This window comes from Terrapene carolina, unplaced genomic scaffold (assembly GCF_002925995.2).
Source record: "Terrapene carolina triunguis isolate 2854851 unplaced genomic scaffold, T_m_triunguis-2.0 Scaffold96, whole genome shotgun sequence".
Lineage (NCBI taxonomy): Eukaryota > Metazoa > Chordata > Testudines > Emydidae > Terrapene > Terrapene triunguis.
In genome coordinates, this window is record NW_020664447.1 from 70064894 (window position 1) to 70092063 (window position 27170).

The 27170-nt window shown below is 40.2% G+C and overlaps 1 protein-coding gene across 5 annotated transcripts in view; it reads right to left on the reverse strand.

Annotated features, from left to right (window-relative positions):
* Positions 1-27170, reverse strand: part of FOXN3 (forkhead box N3) — a 311867-nt gene that overhangs the window by 33376 nt on the left and 251321 nt on the right. For 3 of the 5 annotated variants that reach the window (XM_024198710.3, XM_024198711.2, XM_024198708.2), the window contains exon 5: positions 3070-3135. The exons of 1 other annotated variant lie outside the window; for it this stretch is intronic. In XM_024198710.3, coding sequence (XP_024054478.1) covers positions 3070-3135 — 66 coding nt within the window. The remainder of the gene's footprint in view (positions 1-3069; positions 3136-27170) is intronic. One more of the 5 variants, XM_024198712.2, reaches the window with a different exon arrangement.

Consider the following 27170-nt stretch of genomic DNA (forward strand, 5'->3'; position numbering starts at 1 on the left):
GTGAACTCAGACTATTCATTTCTGACATCAAAGCCTAGGCTACTCTACAAAAATAAAGCTTAAAACACTATTCTGAAACGTGGCTGTGGGCAAATGATTTTTTCTTCTTCTGTTCATACACTCCAGAATAAAACTATGTCCTGGAGAAGCAGGATTTAAGCTTGGTAGATACCTGAAACATGGTTAGAATATGTTGGTCTTTTCTGTCCATGCAGGTAGGAATTAAAGTATGGTATCTGGCTTGCCCACAACTATGATTCATAATCATGTTTAGACGTTGTTATTTTTGTAGTGCAGGCAGGGCATGGATGAGCTGAAGATTTAAATTCACTGACTTATCACATTTGTAGATTGTGAAATTACTCTTGGCTCCTGGCTGTCTTCAGCGGATCACCTTTGTTGTGAAAGCAGCTGCCACACCTGTAGTCAAACATGCTCAGCTACTGAAAACATTTTCAACAGTCCGTTATCATCAGTTATGGTCAAACTGCACATAATGCCCCTTCCACTTTATACCAAATACTGGAAGGCACGTTGTTCAACCCAGGGCATTTTTCAGCTGTGATTTGAATACACCCATGATACTGTAACCTAACACTGCGGATTGAGTCCTAAATCTTCAAGGGCTCTGATAACATCAGCATGTTTACTTCACTGATGATTTATGGCTTGATTTACAATCTGTTACAGTTTGTAACAGGAGTAGAGACTGAAATGTGGGCTTCTGTAGGACACTCGGGATTGCTGTGAAATTTTTCTCTCTCATTACCTTTTATTTGAAAATAAGTCCGAAGTTTTTTCATGCAGTAGTTTCTCAATGTGCACTAGATATTATCTGAGGTAAGTTGCCTAAGATTTTCCTAATATGGTAAACAGGCAGGGCCCAGTGAAATTCACAGAACAGGTTATCCCACCTTCCTAATTTTACATTTACAGAGAGATAACATAGCAATAATATTTTAGCTAAAGGATCAATGATGGGTTAACACTTTCTGTTGCCCATCCCACTTAGCCCATTCCACCTAAGTCACTAATTTTTAGCTAGAGATTACATTTCAGCCTGGGAGCCATCATTATTTGCTGACATCTTTGAAGTGGGCAGGGTGGACAAGGCTGTGATGTTTTCACTTTCCTCTCTTATATTCTTCTCTCTCTATACATGTCTGTGTTTGAACTGAGTAACTTGCGGGATAGGTTGGACGAGGTGGGGTGGGAATGGGAGGTATCTGCAGTGGGAATATTTTGTAAAAATAAATACTTCCATTTGGGGTGGTAGGAGGAGGATCTGGTACATTCCAACAACGTAAGAAACTGGCTTTTCAGAAGTATCTTTATAAACTAAGTTATCCCTGGCCAAATGGTTTATTGCTATTTATAGTGGATGTGCCAGAGACCCTGTGCCCCAAACCTACTTCCACTCAAACACTCCCTACAAAAGCATTGTATTGTAACATTTTGGCATTTGGCTTTCCAATGCATTTTTAAGAGTAACTTACTATGTCCTCATTCCCTTGCCTTTGGCCTATCCTTTACTCCACTCTCACTTTCCCGTTATTCTTTATTTTAGTACATCATGTTCAGCGTTGCTCTTTTCTGTGTGTCTTTCTCCTCCCCCTCTATCTCCTCCTTCTCTTTCCTTGTGTTATCTTCTCTACTTCTTCTCCCCAATGTTCTTCATCTCTTCCTCCTGCTCTCGCTCTCTCTCTCTCATCATCCCATCAATTCTCTTTTCTAACTGATCCCCTCAGTCTCCCCTCCTCCGCCGCTTCTTTCAGCCCATTCTTTCCACTAATCCCGAATGCCACATCCCTTGATAAAAACTCTCCCTTTCTCCATGTACACTCCCCTCCTCCTTCCATTGACATTCTCAGCCTCATCCCATGGAATGAAGCAGGATGGGAGTGAGGCCAAATCGTTTTTTCTCTGGGGAAAGTTGTTTCTTGGAGGAGATTCTCAGCAGATCCTTCTCCCATGGGATTTTGAATAAGGCTGACGATGGCTCCCCCCAAAGCTCTCCTTGGCTGTGCAGGGAATGCTTTGGATTGTGATTGGTTCTCTTCCCCAGACAGAGCAAGAAAGTGCTGACCAAGGCTTCCCTTACAGTCCGATTTGGTCACATGAGCTAAACCAATGTCAGGGAAGCTAGCCAGGCTTCATAATGGCTGTAGGTAAATTCTGATGAAGTGGGCTGTAGCCCACGAAAGCTTATGCTCAAATAAATTTGTTAGTCTCTAAGGTGCCACAAGTACTCCCGTTCTTTTTGCAGATACAGACTAACACGGCTGCTACTCTGAAATCTGTCTTTATATTTAAAGCTGTGAGTTGCTCGGTATTAATGCCTGTCATGCTGACCAATACTGTCTCATTGTTTCCTTGGACTCCCCCATCTCTATCTGTCGTCTTTAGTCTTATACTTAGATTGTAAGGTCTTTGGGGGGCAGGGACCACCTTTTTGTCCCATGTCTGTAAGGCACCTAACACAATGGGTTCCTAGCCTCAAACAATAAAAAACGATCACAATATCTGTAGGCCCAGCTGGAGAATGACAGGGACCTATGGGCAGGAAGCCAAAATTTGCCCCATTCCCTGGAGCCTGCCTAGGGCCCTGGCACTGCATATTACATAGACAAAATGTGAAGTATGCGTGCAAGAAAGGATTTGAAATAGTGTCCAACTGACCAGAAAACATCCAGGTGGCTTCAATCACACACACGATGGAGTCAAATCAAAGCAAAATGAAAACAAAAACTATGTATCTCTCTTCTCTTTCTCAACTTCTGGTTGTTACCCCAGGTCTTATCTCACTTGTCCCAGGTCACTAAATTATATGTATTTAATGAGTAACAATCTTATCTCTAACACAGAGATATAAAATTGTTATTCATGTAATAGTGGATATTATATTTCACAAAAAATAAATTATTATTTAGTGTAAAGTAGTGTCTATAAGGGACTTTATATTTCTTCATTAGATCCTCCTTTTTTTGTCTGGTATGCTGTATACTTATAAAAAGAGAATGTTAACTTTACATGTCTATGGTGCTATATGCTATAGAAATATCTACTCACAACCTGCTTGTATCTCAGGGGGAGTATTCAAAAGCATCATGGCAGTGGCAGCATCAATGTCAGGATCTGGAAAAATCAACCAATAAATACATTATTTACAACTGGGCTAATCTTGTTTTTACCCCCCTGCTAGACCGAATCTCTGCATTGAAAAGGAATAAAGATTAAATTATCCAAAATTTTATTTTGGAAAATTCCAACATGTGATCAAACTTGCACATGATTCCAAAACTACTGTTAAGTCAACTACACTGAAGTATATTTGTCACTGTACTGTATATGCTTGCGTGCACGGTGTGTTCTGTTATTCCTCTCAAGCTTGCTATTTAATTTCAGTGAGGAGTATTTAGTAGGGCTGTCGATGAATCGCAGTTAACTCACGCGATTAACTCAAAAAAATTAATCATGATTAAAAAAATATTTTGGATGTTTTTCTACATTTTTATATATATTGTATTCTGTGTTGTTATTGAAATAAAAGTGCATATTATTCTTGATTACAAATATTTGCACTGTGAAAGATAAACAAAAGAAATAGTATTTTTCAATTCACCACATACAAGTACTGTAGTGCAATCTCTGTGTCGTGAAAGTGCAACTTACAAATGTAGATTTTTTTGGTTACATAACTGCACTCAAAAACAAAACAGTGTAAAACTTCAGAGCATACAAGTCCACTCAGTCCTACTTCTTTGTCTTAGCGATTGGCTGAAAAACAAATTTGTTTACATTTATGGGAGATAATGCTGCCCTCTTCTTATTTACAATGTCAACAGAAAGTGAGAACAGGCATTCGCATGGTACTTTTGTAGCCAGCACTGTAAGATATTTACGTGCCAGATATACTAAACATTCGTATGCCCCTTCATGCTTCGGCCACCATGCCAGAGGACATGCTTCCATGCTTATGATGCTCGTTAAAAGAATAATGTGTTAATTAAATTTTTGACTGAACTCCTTCGGGGAGAATTTTATGTCCCCTGTTCTGTTTTACCCACATTCTGCCATATATTTCATATTATAGCAGTCTCGGATGATGACCCAGCACATGTTGTTCATTTTAAGAACACTTTCACTGCAGATCTGACAAAATGCAAAGAAGGTACCAATGTGAGATTTGTAGATAGCTACAGCACTCACCCAAGGTTTAAGAATCTGAAGTGCCTTCCAAAATCTGAGAGGGACAAGGTGTGGAGCATGCTTTCAAAAGTCTTAAAAGAGCAACACTCCGATGAGGAAACTACAGAACCCGAACCACCAAAAAAGAAAATCAACCTTCTGCTGGTAGCATCTGACTCAGATAATGAAAATAAACATGCGTCGGTCCACACTGCTTTGGATTGTTATCGAGCAGAACCCGTCATCAGCATGAACATATGTCCACTAGAACGTTGCTTGAAGCATGAAGGGATGTATGAATCTTTAGCACATCTGACACGTAAATATCTTGCGACACCGGCTAAAACAGTGTCATGAGAATGCCTGTTCTCATTTTCAGGTGACATTGTAAACAAGAAGTGGGTAGCATTATCTCCTGCAAATGTAAAGAAACTTGTTTGGCTGAACAAGAAGAAAGACGGAATGGACTTGCAGGCTCTAAAGTTTTACATTGTTTTATTTTTGAATGAGTTATTTTCTGTACATAATTCTACATTTTTAAGCTCAACTTTCATGATAAAGAGATTGCATTACAGTACTTGTATTAGGTGAATTGAAAAAAAATACTATTTCTTTTGTTTTTTTACAGTGCAGGTACTTGTAATCAAAAATAAATATAAAGTGAGGACTTTACACTTTGTATTCTGTGTTGTACTTGAAATCAATATATTTGAAAATGTAGAAAACATCCAAAAATATTTAAATAAATGGTATTCTATTATTGTTTAACAGTGCAATTAATCGTGATTAATTTTTTTAATCACAATTAATTTTTTAAATGGCTTGACAGCCCTAGTATTTAGGTTTCAGTACTAATGCTCTGTGCAAGAAGGAGTCATTTCATGAGTTGTAGTCAATGTATTGGGATGAGCTACTAGCATAGTGGAGAGTGTCAAGAATACTTGCATGGAATCAGACACAAAGATGACATTCGGTCATTTTCATATGTCAATAAGAATTTAAATTATTATTGTGAGAAAGTGTTGGAAGCAAAAACCTCTAAAATCAGGAAAAACAAAAGCAGTGTTTCATTGAAAGTACCTAAGTGATTTGCGTTCGTACCTATTGTTACTTTTAATATAAGCAAAAATTGTTACTTGGCTGCCGTTATTCGTAAATCGGTTTCTGAATCCAACATAAGCCATCAGTTGACAGATGGCAAGTTATAGAGACAGAATAAAATATGATCCTTTTATAACTATATTCACTTGCTTCAGACGCAGCAGCGCGGCTGCTATGGAAATGGAGGTAGCCATGACAACAGTAAACAACCCAAGAGCGGCCACTGAATAAGCTGAAAAGAACATCTGCCCCAGCAAAGCGTCCCAGCTGCCCTGGGGCGAAACTTGCTAATCGTGCAGTGATGCTGTGTGACAGAGAAAGCCGCCTATGCGATGTCCAAATAAATGAAGTGTGCAATTGAAGCAGACATAAAAATGCACGCCTTTGCCGATTGCTGCCTCTGCATTGCTAAACTGAATGACTAATGAGCTCATTAAAACACACACACACACACACACACCTTGTCAGTATTTATACTAAATTACATACCAAAAAATTCAATTTACTGCTAATAGCTTCATGGTATTTTATTTTGGGTATTATGTTGGAAAATTACTTTTTACTGTTAAAAAATACATTTTTCATACTTTTCTGTGTGTTGTTCTATTTCCAGGGGAGTAATGTGATGTAGTAGAAAGTTCTACAAGCTATTAATAATACAAATGATGCAGAGTGTAAAAGATTTTAATGTCTAAGCAAAAAATAAATTAACTCCACCTACAGAGAAAAAGAGTTTGATTCCAGTTTGAGTATATAATATTGTATTGTAAATAGCTATAACAACTTCTTACATGACAATATTTAATATACGATTGCTGTAACAGTAAAGTCAACAAATGCAGAATCAGTTACAAAAAGTTTTTGCACCAGTTTGGTTCTCCCTGTGTTCTGACTTGCGCAGGTGCCAATGTATAGAAAGGCAGGTGCTGAACTTCAGATCACATCAGCATGTTCTACTGCCAAGGGTCACTCCTAGTACACGTCTCATAAGAGAGTTTACAAACTCACATTCATTATTAACTCTGAAAACAGGCCAAAGGCAGAGTTCTTCCCAAAAGTCAGCATTGACACTGAGCTGTTTGGAAATGGTGGTTTTAACATTTGCACGTGACCCTTGGGTGGAACAGTGTGTTTAATACACCACATTTTGCAGGATTGGGTTCATTTACTACTACAAATCTAATATTGTTTCCTTTAGCTTGACTAAAAAGGGAGAATGTCCAGAGGAGATTCATATTTAAAATAGAACGATCTTACCTATGTTAAACACTAACTTAGAAAACAAAATTGAAATAATTGTAGTAGTTCGATGTACTTTGTTACTATTCATGTAGCCAGTTTTAGCCTTTGTTTATAGCGGGTATCTATATGATTTTACTTTCTGGTTTTCTTAATTTAGATGATATTCTGGTGTTTGGGTAAAAAAAGACTGTGGGGGAAAATGATAATCTTTTCCAGAGAAATTAAAAACAAAAATACACCATGGAAACATTTACAAACAACCCCTACATTTTGGGTCTACATTGATGTGTAGGGTTACCATATTTAAAAAATAAAAAAAAGAGGACACTCCACAGGGCCCTGGCCCCGCCCCTTTCCCACCCCCGGCCCCGCCCCAACTCCACCCCTTCCCCACCCAACTCCGCCCATTCCCCTGCCCCTTCCCCAAAGTCCCCGCCCTAACTCCCCCTCCTCCCTCCCAGCCACGCGAAAAGGGCTGCCCAAGCGCTACCGGCTTCATGGTTTGGTGGGCAGCCCCCAGACCCTGCGCCCCTGGCCGGCGCTTCCCCAGCACAGCTGGAGCCCGGGAGGGGAAGTGCCCAGCCGGGGGCGCAGGGTCTGGAGGCTGCCCGGCAAACCGTGAAGCCGGTAGCGCTCGGGCTTCGGGCAGCCCCCATGCCTCCGGACCCTGTGCCCCCAGACGGGCAGGTCCCCTCCCGGGCTCCAGCTGCTCTGCTCCTCACCTGACTCTTCGGCTCTGTTTAAGAGCCAAGCTGCCCGAGCGCTACCGGCTTCGGGCAGCCCCCATGCCTCCGGACCCTGCGCCGCCGGAGCAGAGCAGCTGGAGCCTGGGACGGGAAGTGCCCGGCCGGCGGCTGGGGTCCGGAGGCAAGGGGGCTGCCCGAAGCCGGAGCGCTCGGGCAGCTCGGCTCTTAAAAAGAGCCGAAGAGTCAAGGGAGGAGCAGAGCAGCCGCGGGAGGGGAAGTGCCCGGCCGGTATTTTCCCGGACATGTTCGGCTTTTTGGCAATTCCCCCCGGACGGGGGCTTGATTACCAAAAAGCCGGACATGTCCGGGAAAAACCGGACGTATGGTAACCCTATTGATGTGGCCAGCATATCTTGAAAGTTTTATGTCTTAGGATTTGACAGTTCTACAAGAACAACTGTGGTTTTGTAATCGCTTAGACACTAATCAGAACTGGTTACAAGAAACATGGTGTGTCCACACCTGCTATGCTGTCTAGCCATGTTTGTATCCTGCACTTTTGAAAAATCTGGGAAGTTATCCCATGCCTCAGCAGGGGACACAGTGCCCAGAAGACACGCACACAGGGTGGCATCAGCAACATAAGGGACATCATACTGAGCAGAGAAGTGGGACAAAGTTAGGGACTGGATGAACTGGGCAGAGGCCTCATCTGTACCATTAAAAAAACAAAAAAGCATCAAAGACTTGTTACAAGAAGAAAACCACATGGCAGCCTAGGCCACAGGCACAGACAAGGGCAAAACACTGATAGGTGCCAATCATGGCACTACCTGGTTAGAAACAGGGTAAAAAGTTGGAGTACAGTCAGCGCCATAATGCAAACTGGAAGTTGAAGGGCAAGTTCATGCTGTAATGTCAAAGGGACTCTTAGCGATGTAGCTGTCAAGCATTCGTGGTTCACAACATGGAGATTTTTTTAGAAGGGGGGAGAACAGAATGGTAATCAGAAAAATGCCTTTATTCAGTGCTTTACCGTGACAATAAAAATCAAAGTTTAAAATGGGCACATTTTGATATCTCTTTAGTGCTAGAAAAGGAGAAACCAGAATAGGCAATCACAGACAACGAGGGAGATTCACAAGGTGGAAGTAGAAGAAATCCTTCCAAATGGAAAAGGACAGGGAGGAGAAGGACAGGATCGTGGGTGCTATAAAGAGCATGAGGAAGAAATCAAAATGACCTCAGAACCAAAGCCCTGAAAAAGGCAACAGCAAAAGCTATTGGCAAATAGATCAGCTGTAGTTTGTTCTCCGAACATGTATTTGCAGGGTATGCACTCTAGGCCCCACACTACAATCCTAAATCTAAGGGTTGGCGCCTCATTCTTTGAAAGCCCTGCAAATGCTATCAAGAAGGTAGCTGAAAGCAGCGACAGACCATAAGCAGTTACAGTAGAGCACATAATAGTCTGAAGGGACATAGCCTAAATGGGGGAAGAGGTGGTACATAATTTGGATGTACTATAGTTGTAATTCTGCTATTAAACTTTATCCAGCACTGCATTCAAGAGTGAAGATTCCTTTGACAAGTCAAAGACAAAACACACACACGCACATACAAAATGAAGAGTTTTAAATCCATAACAGAAACTGTTTGCTGTACTTCAGACCCAGGCCCTAATTCTGCAAAGTGCTGAAGTATATGCTTAACTCTAAACACTAAGTAGTTCCACTAAAGTTAACTATGTGCTTAAATGCTTTGTTGAATCAGGGCGTTGGTTATTTTTTCAGCTACATTTGTGGCTAAGGTTCACTTTAAAAACTATATTGTTTATATTAAAGATACATACAGATCGGAACATGTTCTGCACAGTAATACAGAATGGTCAAGTAATGAGCATGAAATATTTTGGCACAGAATTGGTCACAAAAAGCCAGAAAGCTGGAGGGTAACCCTCAGTGGTAGATTGTTTATTCAAGAAGTGACAAAAAATAATTAAAAACAAAAGGTGGCACCTGAGAAACCCCAATGTGCCAGCTGTCCATCTATTATGTTGTTCTGATCTTTGGTTTACAGTTTCACACTGAAGAAAAAACACTTTACCTTAAAATTATTGGTTTATTATTTGTAATAGAGTTTTTTATTTCAAATTTTTTGGCCATTGAATGAAAACAGTCCAGGTCTGCCAAAATGCTAGTTCTTCCCTCATCGTTAAAACATACTATAAAAACTACAGTAACAAAATTAAAAAGGGACTATATTACTTCAAAATATAATTCCTAACAAAATTATAGTAGATTTACTTCAATTACTATACAGTATATCATTTTCCATTTAATCATTCCAACACCACACTGAATTTATTCCAAAATAAAGAAAATAGCAATTTAAGTATTTTAAGCAACTATGTCCCGAAATTTCTAGCTCAAATTCCAAGTGAGAGGCACTTAAATCCATAGTTAGGTACCTAAAAACTCAGGTAGTTTATAATGAGATGTCTAAACACAGATTTAGGTGCAGGCCTTTAGGCACCTCAGGCCTCAATCTTGCAAACTCTTATGCACATGAGTAAATTTATGCATTTGGGTAGCTTCACTGAAGTCAATGGGACTGTTCTCATATGTTTTTGTAAGATCAGGGCCTAAGTTTGAGAATTTGGGTCTTAGTTTTACTTTGGGTCAATTCAACAAAATGGATAAAGGCAGAGGTACTATTCAATTTCACTGCCAACTCATGTAAAAAGTGAAGGCAGTACATATACTGCATCATCTGTTTACCATGATCATCACCGTAGTATTACATTAGACAAGAATATACAAGATTTCCTTTTAGTTTTTCTTTTAAAGGATTTTTAAAGGCTTTTTACTGTAACATTCAGCTGATCTTTGTGTTTCATTCACCTTTACTTTTCCATTAGCCTTCTCCATTGCATTCTTCCATGCAAGATCCTATTATCTAACCATGTTCTCTTGAGCTGTATCCAAAACATGCAATTCTAATGCTTTCATTGTCCACAGTATCAGGCATCACATTCCCCACCCCAACTCCCACCACTCCCACGTATTTGCTCATCTTTAATCTTTCTTCTTGACTTTATCCATTTTCAGCAATGGTACACTGCAAAAACAACTACGCTCTTTCCACGTTTTGTCCTTGGGCTCATTAAGTCAACAGGTTAACTCATAGTTTCTCTTTGCCTAATTAGTCTGTTAAGAGATGCGCCTTTTCTCTTCTCACATGAAGACTGTTAAGCTTGGAAAATGAAAAGCAAAAGTCAAGGTAGATCAGAGATATACAAGATAATTAACAATGAATGAAGGCAAATCGAGTACTTTTATTTACCTTATCCAGTGACAGAGAGAAGGACAGCTGATGAAATTAAAATGTAATAAGCACAAGCCAGAGAGAAGGAAATGCCTTCAGGCAACTAGAAATGGCCTATGAAACTCCTTGCTGCAGGATATTACTGAGCCTGATTCAGAAACATTTAATAAGATTGAGTTGAACTTTCTTGAACTAAATGGAATTACTTGTGGGAGTGCTACTGAAAACTAGTAAGAGTTGCAGAATCAGGTTCTCAGTAAAAAGGATTAGACATTGTACATTTCAATAGCAACACATACAGTTAGTCTACAGGAGCTAGAATAAGAATCATGAAAGTCATCAATTCTTAATGCAGACTGCCAGAAGAGGTCAGAAAGAAGGTATTCATCCCATAGTATTTTATAGCCTTTTATGGCTGGCCTGGTAACTATAGTGATTTTCCCCCTTCCTCCAAAGGATCCAGTATGAGACACTGCAGAATTAAGGTACCAACTAGATGGACCATTAAATTGTTTTGGTATGACAGTTCCTAGGTTCATTTGCCATGCTGCCAAATGAACGACTGCCAGTCTTTGCAGGGTGGTTTTTTTTAAAGGCCATCATTAAATAATATGGATCATTGATAGCAGAAGTCTTTCTCCTACTCAACATCTGCATTATAAAACTGTATTGTCATTGAACTAACATATATAATTAACCACATTCTGTAACATCATTTTATTATTGAACTAAATCATAAACAGTCACAAAAATTACTATCTAAAAAAATTAGTGCTCTTTCTTCTACCGTGCTCTTTTTGCTAATATAACAGTAGACTTTGCACAAGTCCAGATTCATGAAAGCAGCTTGAAACAGAAAGCATATCATAACTTTTGATCTCAACTGTAAAGAGTAACGTTAGTTAACTGTAAAAAGTATAGATACATACTGTAGTCAAAGTAGGATAAAATCTTTAGAGAAAGTCTGAAAAGATGGCAGATCTACATTTTATACACAATCAGAGGGGATGATAATAAAATCTATGATTGATGTCAGATTTCTTGCCTTTCCTGTCTGAGTATTGCTGAATGTTTTTCCTTCAATGTTTAAGAGAGAGAATAAATTCACCTTTGTAAGCAGTACCAGTACGATCTTGTGTGCCCTCCATCCCATCTGTACAGTACTAGGCACGAAGTATAGGATGTAGAAAACAGTGGTTAACTTACGTAAGGACATGACAAAAAAAAGGAAAATTCATGGGCAAAGATTTTCTATTCTGTCATGCACTCATCTACATTTTAGTCAAGAATCACAGTAGGCTTCTTGGTTCTGCATGATCGTACATAGCAGAATTTGGAATTTTGTGGCTTTAACAAAACTGCCTTGCAAGTTAGAACTTGTCTTTTTAAATGTTGAGGTCCCTCCCCTCCCCCCCTTAATCCAACTGGTATAATCAAGGACATCAACTCTTTTTCTAGCAGATCTTCACTTCAGCACAGGTCCTTTTTTCTCTCTGCTGCTGGTCATAACCATGTTAACATAACAAACCAGGATTACAGCAAGATGAAATCCACCTCTGTGCACAGAAGGCCTATACACCACTTGCACTTTATTTTCCTAAGGGAAAAAAACCCTCCACTGAGGACAACACTTACCTTTTTATGACTCTAAAATCAGAGCTTGAGGGGGCCTCAGCACAGGGATGAATCCTTAGGGTATGTCTCTACTGTAGATTCTGCCCAAGCTTGCCTCGCCCTGGTGGAGTATCCCCACCCATGTTAGAAGGTAGAGGGGAAGAAAATATAGCCCAGGTGGAGTTGTGGGAAGGCACTGGAGGACTATCAGCATCTAAGCTTCATTAGCTTATGTCCTCACTGCAAACAAGGGAAGCTGTCAGCAAAGCCAGGCTCAAGTCTACACCCTCAGCTGTGTATGCTAGCCTGGGCTTGAAGTACCCTCACTCCCAGGTGAGAATGGCTTTCTTATGTGGCTATCTGGGTGAGAACCTGGGCTAAGTCTGTAGTGAAGAGTCTACACTGCAAAAAAACAACAACCCATGGACTGAGTCTCAGAGCCTGGGTCAATTGACTTGGGCTTTAGGGCTAGAAACAGCAGTGTAGACATTCCTGCTCAGTCTAAAGCCTGGGCTCTGTAACCCAGCAAGGGGGCAGGTCTCTGAGACCAGACTCCAGACTGAGCAGGAGTGTCCTCACTGCTATTTTTAGCCCCGCAAGCCTGAGTCAGTTGACCCAGACTCTGAGATTCAGTGCTATGTTTTTTTCTTTGCAGTGTACACACATCCTCAGAGAATAGGCCCCTTTTGCTATTTATATAGTTACATCAGCCCAAATAAACTCTTCAATATCAAGAAAGACTGGTGTAAAGAAATTCACACCTAGCACTATTCATTTCACTTGTTCCTAAATTAGAAGATTAAAACCCAGCTAATTAATATAAACAGATCAATTTTAGACTAGACTATACACGCTACCAGGTTTGGCGATTTGTTGAAAATCAAAAGAAAAAAACAAAAACTAAACCTAGTTAGGGCAATACTGTGGGTCTCTCATGAATTCTTTGAAAGTGTATCCTCTGCTTGGAGACCAAAAGGATCAGATACAAAGTTCTCAGAATAGAAACCCAAAGAGATTAAAGCACATTTCCCACTAGAACACTTGAGAATCCTTATTTTGTATGGGGGCATGCCAACCCCAATCTATACATACAGACGCTAAAGACCGTACATAGTTCTTGGGAAGACTGTTGAGCATTCTCCACAGGGAGCAATGTTGAATGCTGCTGGGATGAGCAGCTTTTCTATTCCTTTGAAGCGTATTAATGGAGGAGGGCAGACAATCCTAGCAACAGTTACATTGTATGACTGAACTATGTTTGGGACCAGGTTTTAATGCTTAACCTTTTCACTCTTTCTGGGATAATCCTTTCTCTAAAATTCTTTGAATTTAAAGAAAAAAAAAGGAAAATCTAGCATCTGGTATTTTTTGACCTCTTTTGTAGCTCTCCAACAAAAGTGTTTTTATCCAGAAATACAAACTGATACTGAGTCAATGTGCGGGAGAGCATTTTCTTTTTAAAGGGTTAATACTCAACATTTTTCTTTATATAAAAACAGGGAATTTTAGCTAGGTCCTTTGAGGGCTTTTAATTACAGTTGTAGACTGGCTGTTATATGCACTTAGTTAATTTCCAATCTTAGTCATTCATATTTTGGGTACATATTGGCCCTGTTTTAGTGAAGGCTCCTGCTAACACTCACATATCTGCCTAATCACTGAAACAACCCACAAGAATAAAGTTTATCATTGTAGGATTGGAGCCTTTATTTGTATTAAACAGACTTACTGTAACAGTATCATTTTTGTTAGGATCCAGTGCGCATGCAGTTTATTTAGAACAATGTTTAGGCATTCCAGCACCAGAGTTTAATAAGTACTGAAAATCATCCTGTTACTTAAAAAAAAATTGTTTGCCTTTTTAATCTCATATTTAGTAGACGCTATTTTTTTTGCACACTTTCACTTGCTCTTTCTCGCTCCATTACTGGACCATAAAATGTATTTTCACTTTTTTCCCCCCTTTGGATTTTCTTTGGTTCTGTTGTATTTGTTTCCTTGACTTTATAGTTACAGGGCTCTTCCCGGTAAACAGATTGGGGACTTTTCTATTTGTTGCATTGCATTCTGCATTGTATCAAACCTGTAAGTTATGTACAGGCCTCATGACACATAGGAAATTTGAAATTACTTTAGAAAATAATGGAAAAAGTGTGAATAGACCCCAGAAGTTGTTCCAAAATACTGCAAGAGGGCACACTTCACATTGAATCACAATGCTACAGAGTTCGAGGTTGCAACTTTACAGCTCAATGGCATTCACAGATCATTAAATAATCATGATGATTCTACTGCGCTATAATCTGGCCACTAGTGAGGGAAAGGTAACATGAGCCCGGACAATGCTTTTTTAAAAAATTAAATGAAAACATTGACAGGGGAGAGATACGGATTCCTTCTACCACAGATTTACTGTGACTCAGTCTCAGTTTACCAATATGTAATAATGGGGATACTACTCACCTATCTAATAGGGAGAACACAAGGATAAATTGTTTGTAAAGCACTTGGGGATCCTTGGATGAGAAGTGCAAAGAATTAGTACTCCACAGGAATAGCTGAATTAACTATTCCTTTTCCTTACATAATGAATTAAAATAGCAATGCAAACCAAATCAAAACAACCACAGTCATCTGTGTTGCTGAATATTCAAAACACCTCAGTAGGGACTTGATCCTGATGGTGCTGAGCACACTGGTCCCTGATCTAACACTTAAATATGTACACACACTTTGAACACACGTAGTCCCATGGATCAGGGCCAGTGTGCTTAGCAGTTGCAAGATCAACCCGAGATTAGAGCTGCCTTACAAAATTTTAACAGCTCGGGATGAGGTGTTGACAGCTGAATAAATCTTCTGCACTTTCATTATCAATCATAACAGAGTGGGCAAATGGGTTTTGTGCCTGGGCTGGTAAAATTTCCTCAAGAATTTCATAAGAAACTACTGTTAATGTACCATACTTTTTTTTTTCCTTCTTCATTTACAGTTCTCTGATGTAGCCCACAATTTCCAATGCAGACACCTCCCTGAACTTACAGTGCTGGGGAACACCAATAACTCCTCCAAAGTCTGCTGGATCAGGGGAATAGTTAAGGGGCAAAGGGAGTGTGTTTTGTATAGTTTCTATTCAGTCATTTAAAAAACCCCTCCCTACTCAACATTGTTATTTTTATACCCAAATATGAGTGTATGTGGGAGGAGGGAGAGGGATTATTATTTCAACATCCAACAGCCCCTAGTGAGGCCAACTTTTTTTATTTTGTTTTTACAGAGACAGTTGTGAGATTGTGTCAGTTATAGCACACTACCCACCCATTTCATCTTTTAAAAAGTTGCACTTGACATATATAGGGAAAGAGTCCATATTAATTCTACTGGTTCCTGGAGAACAGTAAAACAAGAAGCTCATTTAAAATGTGATTTGCTATCTTCATCTGTGTGTTACAGAGCAAACAGTAAAGTTAATGCTTGTCTATGGAAACAAATCTAAATATCTGGCAATCATATTGATAAAAATAAGAGCACAAAATGAAGAGAATCCATTAACCTTGTGAACACTAATTTTTAATGTTCACCTATTTATTCTCTAGGGAGAATCAAATAGACTTGCTAATGATTACTGCACAATGGCACTCTTGACTGATCTCATGTCCTTTCATGGCTAGAAAATGAAAAGTTTCTAGGTACCTAAGCATCCAGTGAAAGCATATTTCTATTCTTACTCTTCATAGTCCTGCAATGCTTCTTTGTGTGTCCAGTAGGGGGTAGAAAATCTCAAAGTATAATGAGGACTATGGACCTCAAAAATATTTTAAAGGAGAAAACTTCTGTTTATTCTTCAATTTAGACCCATCACTTATAAGTAAACTTACTCCAACTATACACTAGAAAGTGCAACTGCAAGATACACAGATCTGTTTCTCAAGGACATTACTTACTGCCCCCCTTTATTGCTTCATAAACATTTTCTTTGGTACAACAAATATGCTAACAGCACATTTTATATTCTCTCCATAAAATATACTGCATGTTATTGTAAAAAGTACTAATGTTTTCTCTCATTAGTAAGAGACTGCCAGCTTTCAACTACAAATATATTTCTGTTTTACACATAATTGCAAGTGAAATTCCAGTATGAAATACCAACCTGATATTTATAGCAATCCTCAGTCTCATAAAATAAGTGTTAAATTTCATATGAAAAGCACTCTGATATTATAGTGATGGACAGCAGTATAAAACCTATCGATAGCTAGATAGATGATCTTCTGGACTATCTAAAAAAAGTTTTTCTAACAGGATGTATCCCAGTGCATCTCAATGTGCGATAAGTATTTAGTATTACAAATCAGTGTCGTTTGGCTACTATTAGAGGTGAGCCTGAACAAAAACATCTGCTCCAAACACTGAATTTTGGGAAAGTGTGAAACCATATTTAAACTTCAGTTTAAACCTGAGCTACAATTACCTTTATTCTAGTTGTGTAGATACAAATTCAGAAGTGTAATATTGTTTTCTTTTTATTTATGTATGTTAAATAGAGAAATAGGTTTTGCATTCCAGGAAGATTCCAGATTACAGTAGTGGGGACTGTGCTGTTTGTACCTACAAAGAAGGTACAGCCCTGGCAGTAACAGTGCAGGATGCCCTATCCTACCCCAATCATCTGCATCAAACCTGACCTGGCCCTCTAAGAAGAAAGGATAAATCAGTTTCCCTAGGTCATTCAGTCATGGGACCTCTCTGCTGAGACTGCCAACCAGGGTGCCAACTAGTGGTAATTGTGGTAACTGTCATTTTCTCTATCTAGTTACTGCTATGGCCCCATCCCCGTGATATCAGAGCGCCTCTCATATATTTAAAAATAGAAATCTCTCTTCATTCCCAACTGTAGATTAAAGAGACTGTGTGCGTGTGAGACACAAACTTATTGGAGGGAAAGCCAAGGCAGGGAGATGAATTCTGCAGTGAGTTCTGAATGCAGAGAGGTCTATGGTTAACTCTCACTCTCTTGTGGGAGTGAGTTCCATAGGCTGGATTCAGAGCCTATAAAAAGTTCCATCTCCCATGCGCCTCCTGTTGGTCAACTGTTTCATGGTTCCAGTGAAGTGTAGCTGCTGTGGGAGATCATAGTTGCAGAGGAAGACGCAATCTCTCCTGTAACTAGAGCTCTCCTGGAGAACTTTGTTGTGATAATCAAAGGTCTTGACTTGAACTCAGAGTGGGAGGGCTTGGTACCTGTATTGCTAAATGGTCAGGATGTTGAACTTTTACCAGTCAGAGCTTTTTCAGGGCAGTAACTCCATTCTTACATATAACTAGGTTGAATAATCAAGGCTGGAAGTCACATAAATGTAGATCATTGTGATTGGTCTCAAACCAATCCTCCTCCTTGAAGATGACAGTTGGAATTTTTTGCTGCCATAGCAATATGGGCATCCAGCAGCCGCAAGGAATTCAAAAACACTGCAAGGCTGTGGGCAGAATTATCAGAGGGCTATCCAGCAGGAGAGGTCTTTGCAACACTTCTTTCTTCCTAGCAGCTTCATTTTTGTTACATAGATGTTCAAGGAACCTGGATTTGTCATCCCAGACTAAAACACTGGTCCATTGAGTCCAGCGTTTTGGTTCCCATAATGGCTAGCACTCTATATCTTCAACACGGAGTCAAATAACTCCCCACACCAGAAACACGTCTAGTGCAGTGTTGTAACTAGAGAAAATTCCTCCCTGACCCCTGCATGTGCTTAGCTTCTGATCCAAGTCAGAGTCGATAAATCTTATCTAAATTTGTGTAACTACATGTGCTATTAATAGACATAAAATTGTTGAGTCCTTTTTAGATGCAGCTAGAGTATTTGACTCTATGATCACCTGGGGAAGTACATTCCACAGATTGACAATACAGTTTTTCTTTTAGATCTTCTAAATTAAATCAGCACTTACTTTCAGTAAGTGACCTTTCCCTTCCTCACAGAACAGGGTGGAAGGGAAGAACCACTAACTAAGAAGGATGGGCTTGTGGATAGGATATCGCATTAGGGCTCAAGAGACCAGGGTTGAATTACAGGTTCAGCCACAGACTTCTTGAGTACCTGTCGATGAGTCATTGAATCCACTCTGAGCCTCATCTGGTCCTGATCTGTAAAATGGAAATAAACACTTCCCTACCTCACAGGGGTGTTGTGATGCTAAAGCCCATTAATAATTGTGAGATGCTCAGATACTATGGTGTGGTGAGAAGTACACAGAGAATTGCTTCTAATTATATTCTACTTAGTCTTAAGTAATTATTATATATCTCCACCTTCCTTTCTTTCCAGGCTAGATTTTTGCCATCTCTTGTCATGTAAATCCCACCTGTCTATCTTAGGTACTTATATGGCACCCATTACCACAGTATCTGAGTGCCTCACAGTCTCTAACATATTTATCCTCACAACAATCCTGCAAGGTAGAGCAGAGCTACTATCCCCATTTTATAGATGAGATACTGAGGCTCAGAAGGGTTAAGTGACTTATCCAAGAAAGTCTGTGGTGGAGCAGGAACTTGCACCCAGATTCCCAAGCGCCTGCCTTGTGCCCTGACCACTGAATGATCTTCCTCTCTAATTATCCTGACTTCTAAACTCTCCTTTATCTGGACCTCTTCAGTCTTAGCTATAAAATTTCTTTAGGCGAGGCAAGCAAAATTGGACACAATTCACCCACGGAGAGTATACATGCCATTGTTCATTAGAGCAATGTCCTACCTTCTCAGTGGGCCACATTCTTAACCCAAATTTCACCTCCTTTGTGCCACCTGAACTACACCTAATCAGCTCCCTGATGTCTTCTTCACCCTGTTCCGAGTCTCTTGGTATGTGAGAAAAATCTAGCCTACCATTTTCAGAACTGGGACTGCACCAAAAAGCTAACTCCTCACAGCTCAGGTCATATGCCCACCATTAGCTGATATGATCAGGAAGAAACAGGTTATGATAAGTAGACTTTGGTCTATCCGGGCTCCTAGTTGATATGGAATAGAATATTGAGTATGTAGTTTTAAAAGCAGACAGTTGGTTTTAGGCTGACAATGGACCCCTGTAGGCATAGGCAAGGTCTGCAGTTCTCTGGCCCTTATTCAACCCCCCTGAATGGCCCAAGTCTTCTTGTGCTCCTTCCCATTCTCCCTAGTGCCCACCCTGCCAAACCCTATGATGCATCTACATAAGGCCCAGGCACAAACGGGCCAAAGTAATTTCTCATGTACTGAGACTGTGGTTGGGAGTTGGCAAGTGAAACATTACCTTTTAATTTCTGAGAAAAAAAACACTGTCACTATGCTAACTGAAATCCAGGTGGTAGCAACCACAAACTGGGCACAATAGGAACGTAGGGCTTTATTTTTTACCAACAGGTTCAACAGGTCTTGAATTTCAGGCCACTTAGAACTTTGTAGTACATAAAAGCAAACACTGCATATATCCTTCCCACTGCTGATTTTAGCCCTTTCATGCTTCTTCACTGTATCTACAGCTGTTTTCTTCTTTTCTTCTGATTCCATAAGAAAGTGTTTTGCTCTCCATACTTTCTTACAAGCCCATCCCCAAAGTAGCTAAAAGGAACAGTCATCTTCCTTCCAACCATAATACTTAAGTGCTCAGCGAACACTCCATAATACTATTACTCTGCACTTCTTGATGAAAGATACTCTAGAGGACCTCAAATGAGCTAGTGAAGCTACAAAACAGTCATCTAGGCATTAGCTTCATTTTACAGATGGGGAAAATGAGGCAGAGGTTCAGTGACTTGCCCAGGGTCACATAAGTGAGTGCCATACTCAACAATGAAACACACCACTCCTGAATGGAGCCGGGCAAATTTTTTCCAGATGAATATTTTATTTCCCCCCCCGCCCCAAAAGCTGTTTCAGTCAATCCAAAATTATTTGTGAATGTGTGTCAAATTCACAAATAGTTTTGAACAGAACAAAACAATTCCCTCCCTTCCTCCCCACTGTGGCTAGATTTGAAGGGGGTGAGGGGGTAGTAATGACCTTGTAACCTTTATCCCAGTGGCCAGGGCACTCACCCTGGATCTCAGAGAGCCAGGTTCAGTTCTGCCCTCTGCCTGATGCTGAGCAAGGATTTCAGCAGGGGTCTCTAACCCCCCCAGAAGCATGCGCTAACTACCAGGTTACGGGTACACTGGGATGGGTCTCTCCCAATCACTCCTGATGAAGCAGTTTTCCTTTCTAGACATTAAATATTCTTTGGAGCAGGAACTTACCAGTTTGGGTTCCCACATCCTAGGTGGGCACCCGAACCACCAGACTACAGAGTGATTCTCTCTCTCTCTCTCTCTCTGGCCCAATGACTATTTAAGTGTTTATACACAGCGGAACAGCTTCAACAGGACAGACTGAGGGGAACTGAACCTAGAATACTCTATAGCTCGGCAGTTAGAGAAAACTCTCTGGAGAGGTTGCAGACCCAAGTTCAAATCCCTGCTCCACACCAGGCAGCTAAGTTCCCTCTAAGCTGTGTGGCCGGGCAGCAGCCTATTAAGCGCCACGCAGGCGCTCAAGGCGGTGGCAGGGAGAGATGCCTCTTCCCCAGCCCAGACCTGCTGTGGCCGGGGGGAGAGGCGCCTATCCTGCGGCCCCAGCCCCGTAACTGCCACAGCAAGGAGAAGCGCCTCTCCCCTGCCCCAGCCCAGGTACTGCTGCAGGGGGAGAGAGCTTGGGGGTGGGGGCACTCTCTCCCCACTGTAGCCCCAGGGCAGTCATCCCCAGCTCCACCCCCCCAGCCAGAGCCCTCACTCTCCCCAGCCCCCAACCATCTGCCCCAGCCCTGAGCCCCCTCCCACACTCCGAACCCCTCAGCCCCACACCTGCCACATGTATTTTGTTATGTGTACCAATATAGAGGTGATGTGTGCCACATATCACCTCTATACTAGTGCACATAACAAAATTTATTCTGCACACACGTGGGAAAAATTAGAGGGAACACTGTCAGGCAGAGGGGGAAACTGAATCCAAGTCTCACACATCCCAGGTGAGTGCCTTAGCCAAGCTTAAGGTGGCCACCAGCACCATCTCCCCACCACTGTGTGAATCTAGCCCTTTAAAAATGCCTGGAAGCAAAAATGTTTTGTTCAACCAAAAAAGGACTTCTGATTTGTCAAAAATTTTCAGAGTTTTGGATTCAGTTTGGCCCAAACCATCCCCCCTCCCCCTTCATTTATCAGAACTACAGGCCAACCAAAAAAATCAACTATTTGTCCAGCTCTACTCCTGACACCCAGTTCTGTGCTATAAGCCACAAGACATTGCCTCTCTGGAGAACCCTAATGATCTCCCCATGTCAATTACTCTCTTCCAACTACATGTAATAAATAACCAAAGTTAATTGCAAATATTTTCAAGTCTGTGACACATGGATATAGTTATTTTAATGCAACATTTGCACGGCTGAACACTGATTTTAGCTCAGAAAGAAGAACCTTAACAAGCACTGGACAATTTACGTTTGTTTTTGACTATATAACAAGTTATTTTGATTAGAACATTCAGAGCTTGAATGAATTCCACACAAACAGAAAAGCATGCATGCATGTAAAACCTTGAAATAGTAAGAGTCATGCAAAATTATAGTTTAGATGAAATAATAATTACTTGTAACTGGCACTTTATTACTAACAAAGGCTCTACTTTGCTACCATACCAATTTCTTTTTAGTGTAACAGAAGTTAATGGTATAATCTGAATATAGCACATTAAGAAAAATTTATTTTCATCTCTGTGGCATCTGCCTGTGAAAATGAGTATGAATCACACTGATGTGGTATCAATGGACTAGAGCAGGGGTCAGCAACCTTTCAGAAGTGGTGTGCCAAGTCTTCATTTATTCACTCGAATTTAAGGTTTCGCATACCAGTCATACATTCGAATGTTTTTAGAAGGTCTCTTTCTATAAGTCTATAATATAGAACTAAACTATTGTTGTATGTAGAGTAAATAAGGTTTTAAAAATGTTTAAGAAGCTTCATTTAAAATTAAATTAAAATGCAGAGCCCCCCAGACTGGTGGCCAGGACCCAGACAGTGTGAGTGCCGCTGAAAATCAGCTCGGCACGCGTGCCATAGGTTGCCTACCCCTGGACTAGAGGCCTATGACACTATGCCTGATACTATCAGCCTCTCCAAGAAGCTGGCTCAAGAGCCCGTAACTTTTTAATTTTGTAAATAACTAAGAGCTGGTTAATAGTATTTTCAGATACTTTACAACCTAGCAGAGGACACTTATTCTAAGCAGTCTCTAGTCTAAACTTTGTTTTAAATAATGCACAATACAGAAAGAACAGGCTGTACTGTACATCAATGTATACGTGGCTATTTCTCTACTATTTGTCATTTTTCAGTTTACACTAACATAACTGTAAACCACAGAATAAATATTAACAAATTTATTTGGGCATAAGCTTTCGTGGGCTAAAACCCATTTCATCAGATGCAAATGAATGGTTCTAGCCCACAAAAGCTTATGCCCAAATAAATTTGTTCGTCTCTAAGGTGCCACAAGGATTCCTTGTTGTTTTTGCTGATACAGACTAACATGGCTACCCCTCTGAAACCTGTCAGAATAAATATTATGATTTGCTACTGCATTTGAGCTCTGTTTCTGAAACATGCACTACATTTAATTATTGTTTTGCTAGAGCACGCCCACACAAATGAGCTGTGCATGCATGAATAGATGGAATCTCTGGAGTGAGAGCATGAAAGGGGTTAAAAAAAAAATGAGGGCACTTATGTCAGCCCCTCCTTCTTGTCCCCTGCATTTCATCACACTGAAAGGGTTTAAAAGTAAAACATTCCTTCCACATCATATAATCCTGGCATCTGCTGTGCAGCAGATCAAGCTCACTCGTTTTGCTCTGTGTTATTCCCAAAAGAAACTGTACAGATTGGGACCAAGAACTCCATTTTCCATTTCTTGAAGTTTCTGAATACCTGTTTTTCCTATTTAGGCACATCAGACAAAGCAGCATAAACAGCTAGTAAATAGGAAGTGACCTTTTCTGTATAAGTGCAATTCTGATTATGTTACACAAGAAATGTAATTTCCTGAGGCTTTTTACTACCTTACTTTATGATATTCGTGATATGATATCAATCCACCAACTTGATTTTGCTGACCCTTTATTTAGCGGGTCTCAACTCACCCATGACATTATTTACTTCAAATATGAAACCATTACTGAGATTAAGCCACAGCAGGAATTCACTCATAGTGAGTGAGTAGGTCATTGTGGTCATGTTTATTATTTAACAGTTGGAATAATTCATATCACAGCAACAATTCCCTGTGACTCCATTTATCACTTTCAAAACAAACTACATCAAACTTGGGGCGGTGGTGGGGAGATGCACACATCCAGTCCATCTAGAATCTCTTTCTATTAAGCACTGAACCAATAGTCATTGATGACACTGCAGTACAATTCTTGGGAGCATTCACTGTTAGAGGGTCCACAGCTTGAATGGAGATAGTTGAGATCTGATCACTTGTGCCCATCGACCCAGGCAGGGGGTATGGCCCTGTGGGATTCATACCTGGTCTACACTTAAAAGTTTTTGGGTATAGCTACCTATGGTGGTTAGGAGCATGGGGGCAGGGAGAGGTGAAAAATCAGACCCCTAAGCAACATAGCCTTGCTGGCAAATGCCTTAGTGTAGATGTGGTTATATAGGCAAGAAAGTCCTTTTGCTAGTAGAGCTTATTTCATTTGGGGAACTGATGTAGACTATATGGCAAAAGAACTTTTGTTGGTATAAACTGCTTGTGCTCTGGGGATTTGCCACTATAGCTACACCAGGAGACAAGGCCTTTGTAGTGCAGACTAGGCCTCAGGAGATATGGGTTTAACTCCTGGCTCCACTGCAGATTTTGGGTGATCCTGGACAAATCACTCAATGGTGTCTCTCTCTAAATCAGGGGGTCACCAGTACAAAAAAGTCTGAGAACCCCTGCTCTAAATTCCCCATTTGTAAAATGGGGATACCACCTCCCTTTGCCTGTCTTGTCTACTTAGATTACAAGTTGAGGCAGGGACTCTCTCTTACTATGTGTATTTACAGTGCCTATCACATCTTGGTTGGTGACAAAAAAAATCTTTGGTGGTTGTCCAGATAGAAAAAGAGTTCTTACCACATTTTAAAAAAAATGATTAGAGGATAACTAATATTAGTAAGGACACCAAGGTTTATTCTCTAATCATTTTGAAAAAATGTGATAGGAACTCTTTCTGTCTGGACAGCCACCAACGTTGTTTTTAATCACCAACCAAGATATTGTGTGTGTGTGTGTTTCCTCTCCTAAAAACACCACATTTTCTCTATCCTGGCTTTCTTCATTTTCTCACTATTTATTAAAAATGCATTTAAGAATAATTAATATTAACTGAAATTGCAATGAAATAGAAACACCAGTATCGTGTTTCTATCCCCCCACCCCCACGCACACACAGAAAAAAAACCCTTAAAAACTTGTTCCAAATTTTCACACAGCCTGAAGACCTGACATGCAAAATATTTATTTCCAGCCTGGATTTTATTAAATGCCTTTACTCGGCAGCCTCAACAAATGATGTGTGACTAGCTGTATTTCCAAAACCCTACAAACAGGGCTATGGCTTTTGCCTTTTTGTTTGGCTAATCTTTTCACATCTATTTGCCTTGCTGTCATGACAACTAAACAGTAAATAAGTTATTCGGGTTCATTCAACAAATTCCAAATTGGGAGCCTGCCTATTTTGTTTGCTTTAGGGCAAAAGGAGGAAGCAAACAGCAGCTTTGTAAGTGAAGTTTCTGATATTCTTCTCTCAATTATGGCTGTGAAAAGATATAGAAATGCAAAGTACTCTTTACAAATAGAGTCAGTTCATGCTGATCCAACTTGTTTCAATTCACTTTAATTTGATTCCGCCTCTAGAAGTGGTTTAACTTTGATATCTGCTAACCATGTTTTCAGCATTTAGACGGATTGTTTTCAACTCAGCAGGACAAAGCAATGTTTATACGTTCTGTCTAGAGCACAGTATTTACTTAAAAGGAAAAAACGGAGTCTATAACCAGCTCTCCGGGTGCTCAATTTCATTTTCTGATCTATATCCTCTAGGCATACCCTACTGCTAATAATGTTTTAAAAAGTGCTATTGCAAGGTGATGCAAACAAACAAAAGCTGTTCAAAAAGGTCTCAATCAAAATTAAAGCATCGTTGTTAATTATCTGACAAATAGAGGAGTTTGTAACATTGCATAACGATTTTGGAGGGTATCTATAGCAGACAATCATGACTGGTATGTTTACATTTCAGTTACCCTGAAGCAGTTTGATTATAGGTCTGTTTGCTCTCTGGTTTGAAGCATCAACTCTGCAGTTCCAGGATTGTATTGTGGGTAATTCAAAGACTGCACCCAAGTTTAAACATTAAAAACATCTTAATTTTATCTTAACTTATAAAAAAAATTAACCCAGGATGCAATATTTTCTTTAACAAAGCACATTCAATTTCTTCCTAGTCTGGCAGCCAGGCAAGCATAACACACAGTATGGCAGGGAGCCAGAGTAACATCACAGCAAGGAAGTTCCTCCTTTAAAAAGATACACAGCAGTGCCAGTGTGACTCTTAGGTTTTACATTGATTTTAGAAACTAAAACAACTTTACCTCTTTATTAAAGGGATAGCCCTCTTTGTAAGCAAGGGACAGAGAAGGCTGAAGATCACTATATGGCCTGCTTCACAGCAGAGAAGAGAAACTGAAGTGTTATCTGATTATTATTTTTAATACTGCTGTTACCTGAAAAAAACTTACTTTATAAAATTTAGGTTAAAGGAAGTGTTTAAATTTCACAGATTAATTTCTTTTCCTTTCTACATTATTTCCTTTCCACAAACACACAAAGAACAAATATGCAAAACAAATTTTGAGAGAGTTTTTAAGGCATTCTGTTCTATCTTAGATAGGTTCTTAAACCATGCTCATCAACTTAGTATTTGAGCACCTCTCAGTAGTGCATTATGCAACATAACTAACATCTGTCACATGTTTATTCTTTCATTCTCTCCTCAGAGGGAAAAGCATGTACACTGGAATGTATTGGTTTGGATTTTTTTTATATAATCTATCTATCTATATCTAAATATATAGATATATATTTTACACATACATAAGTTGTTGTGTTTAAATTAGAAAAGGCAAAGTCAAAGAAGAGCACCTTGCACTTCCAGTGAAAGATGGTGAGGTTTGTGATGGTCTATAGTTCCTACGGGAGTTAATTCCACAGTCTTGGGCCAGCCCTGGAGAAAGCTCTGTCTCCCGGTTGCATTGCAGAAAATTTTAAATTTTGAATTTTTTACCTCCATGCAATGTAAAATGGATCAAAACTTTTTAAAAGAGATGGGGAAAATGTAACAAGCTTTGTATCCCCTCCAACTGAACCTAACAGAGTCTCCTTATGTTTTTCCAATGCACGGGGAGACAAAATTCACAAAGTGAGGAAGTTTGCTTCTCGGCTTAACATCCTCCTCCATCCCCTAATGCAGATGGTCTCCCTCCATCAAGTTCTTGCCTCCACCTTCTCAAGCTGGGGGTCTGCTGTGAAAGGCCACTGCTGCATACAATGGCCTTCTGAAAGGCCAATTGACAACTTATTCCTATATTCCAAGGCCAGAAGGGACTGTTGTGATCATCTAAGTCTGACCTCCTGTATAACACAGGTCAAAAAACTCCTCCAACATAATTCCTAGAGCAGTGGTCCCCAGCCTTTTTCTTCTGGCGGGCGCCAGACGACGAGCCACGGAGGACCGTGGCGGCGGACGAGCATCCGCCGAAATGCTGCCGACAAGCAGCAACGTCAATAGGCGTCGCCGCCGAAAATCAGCGGCATTTCGACGGTGACGCCTATTGACGTTGCCGCTTGTCGGTGGCATTTCGGTGGATGCTCGTCCACCAGCC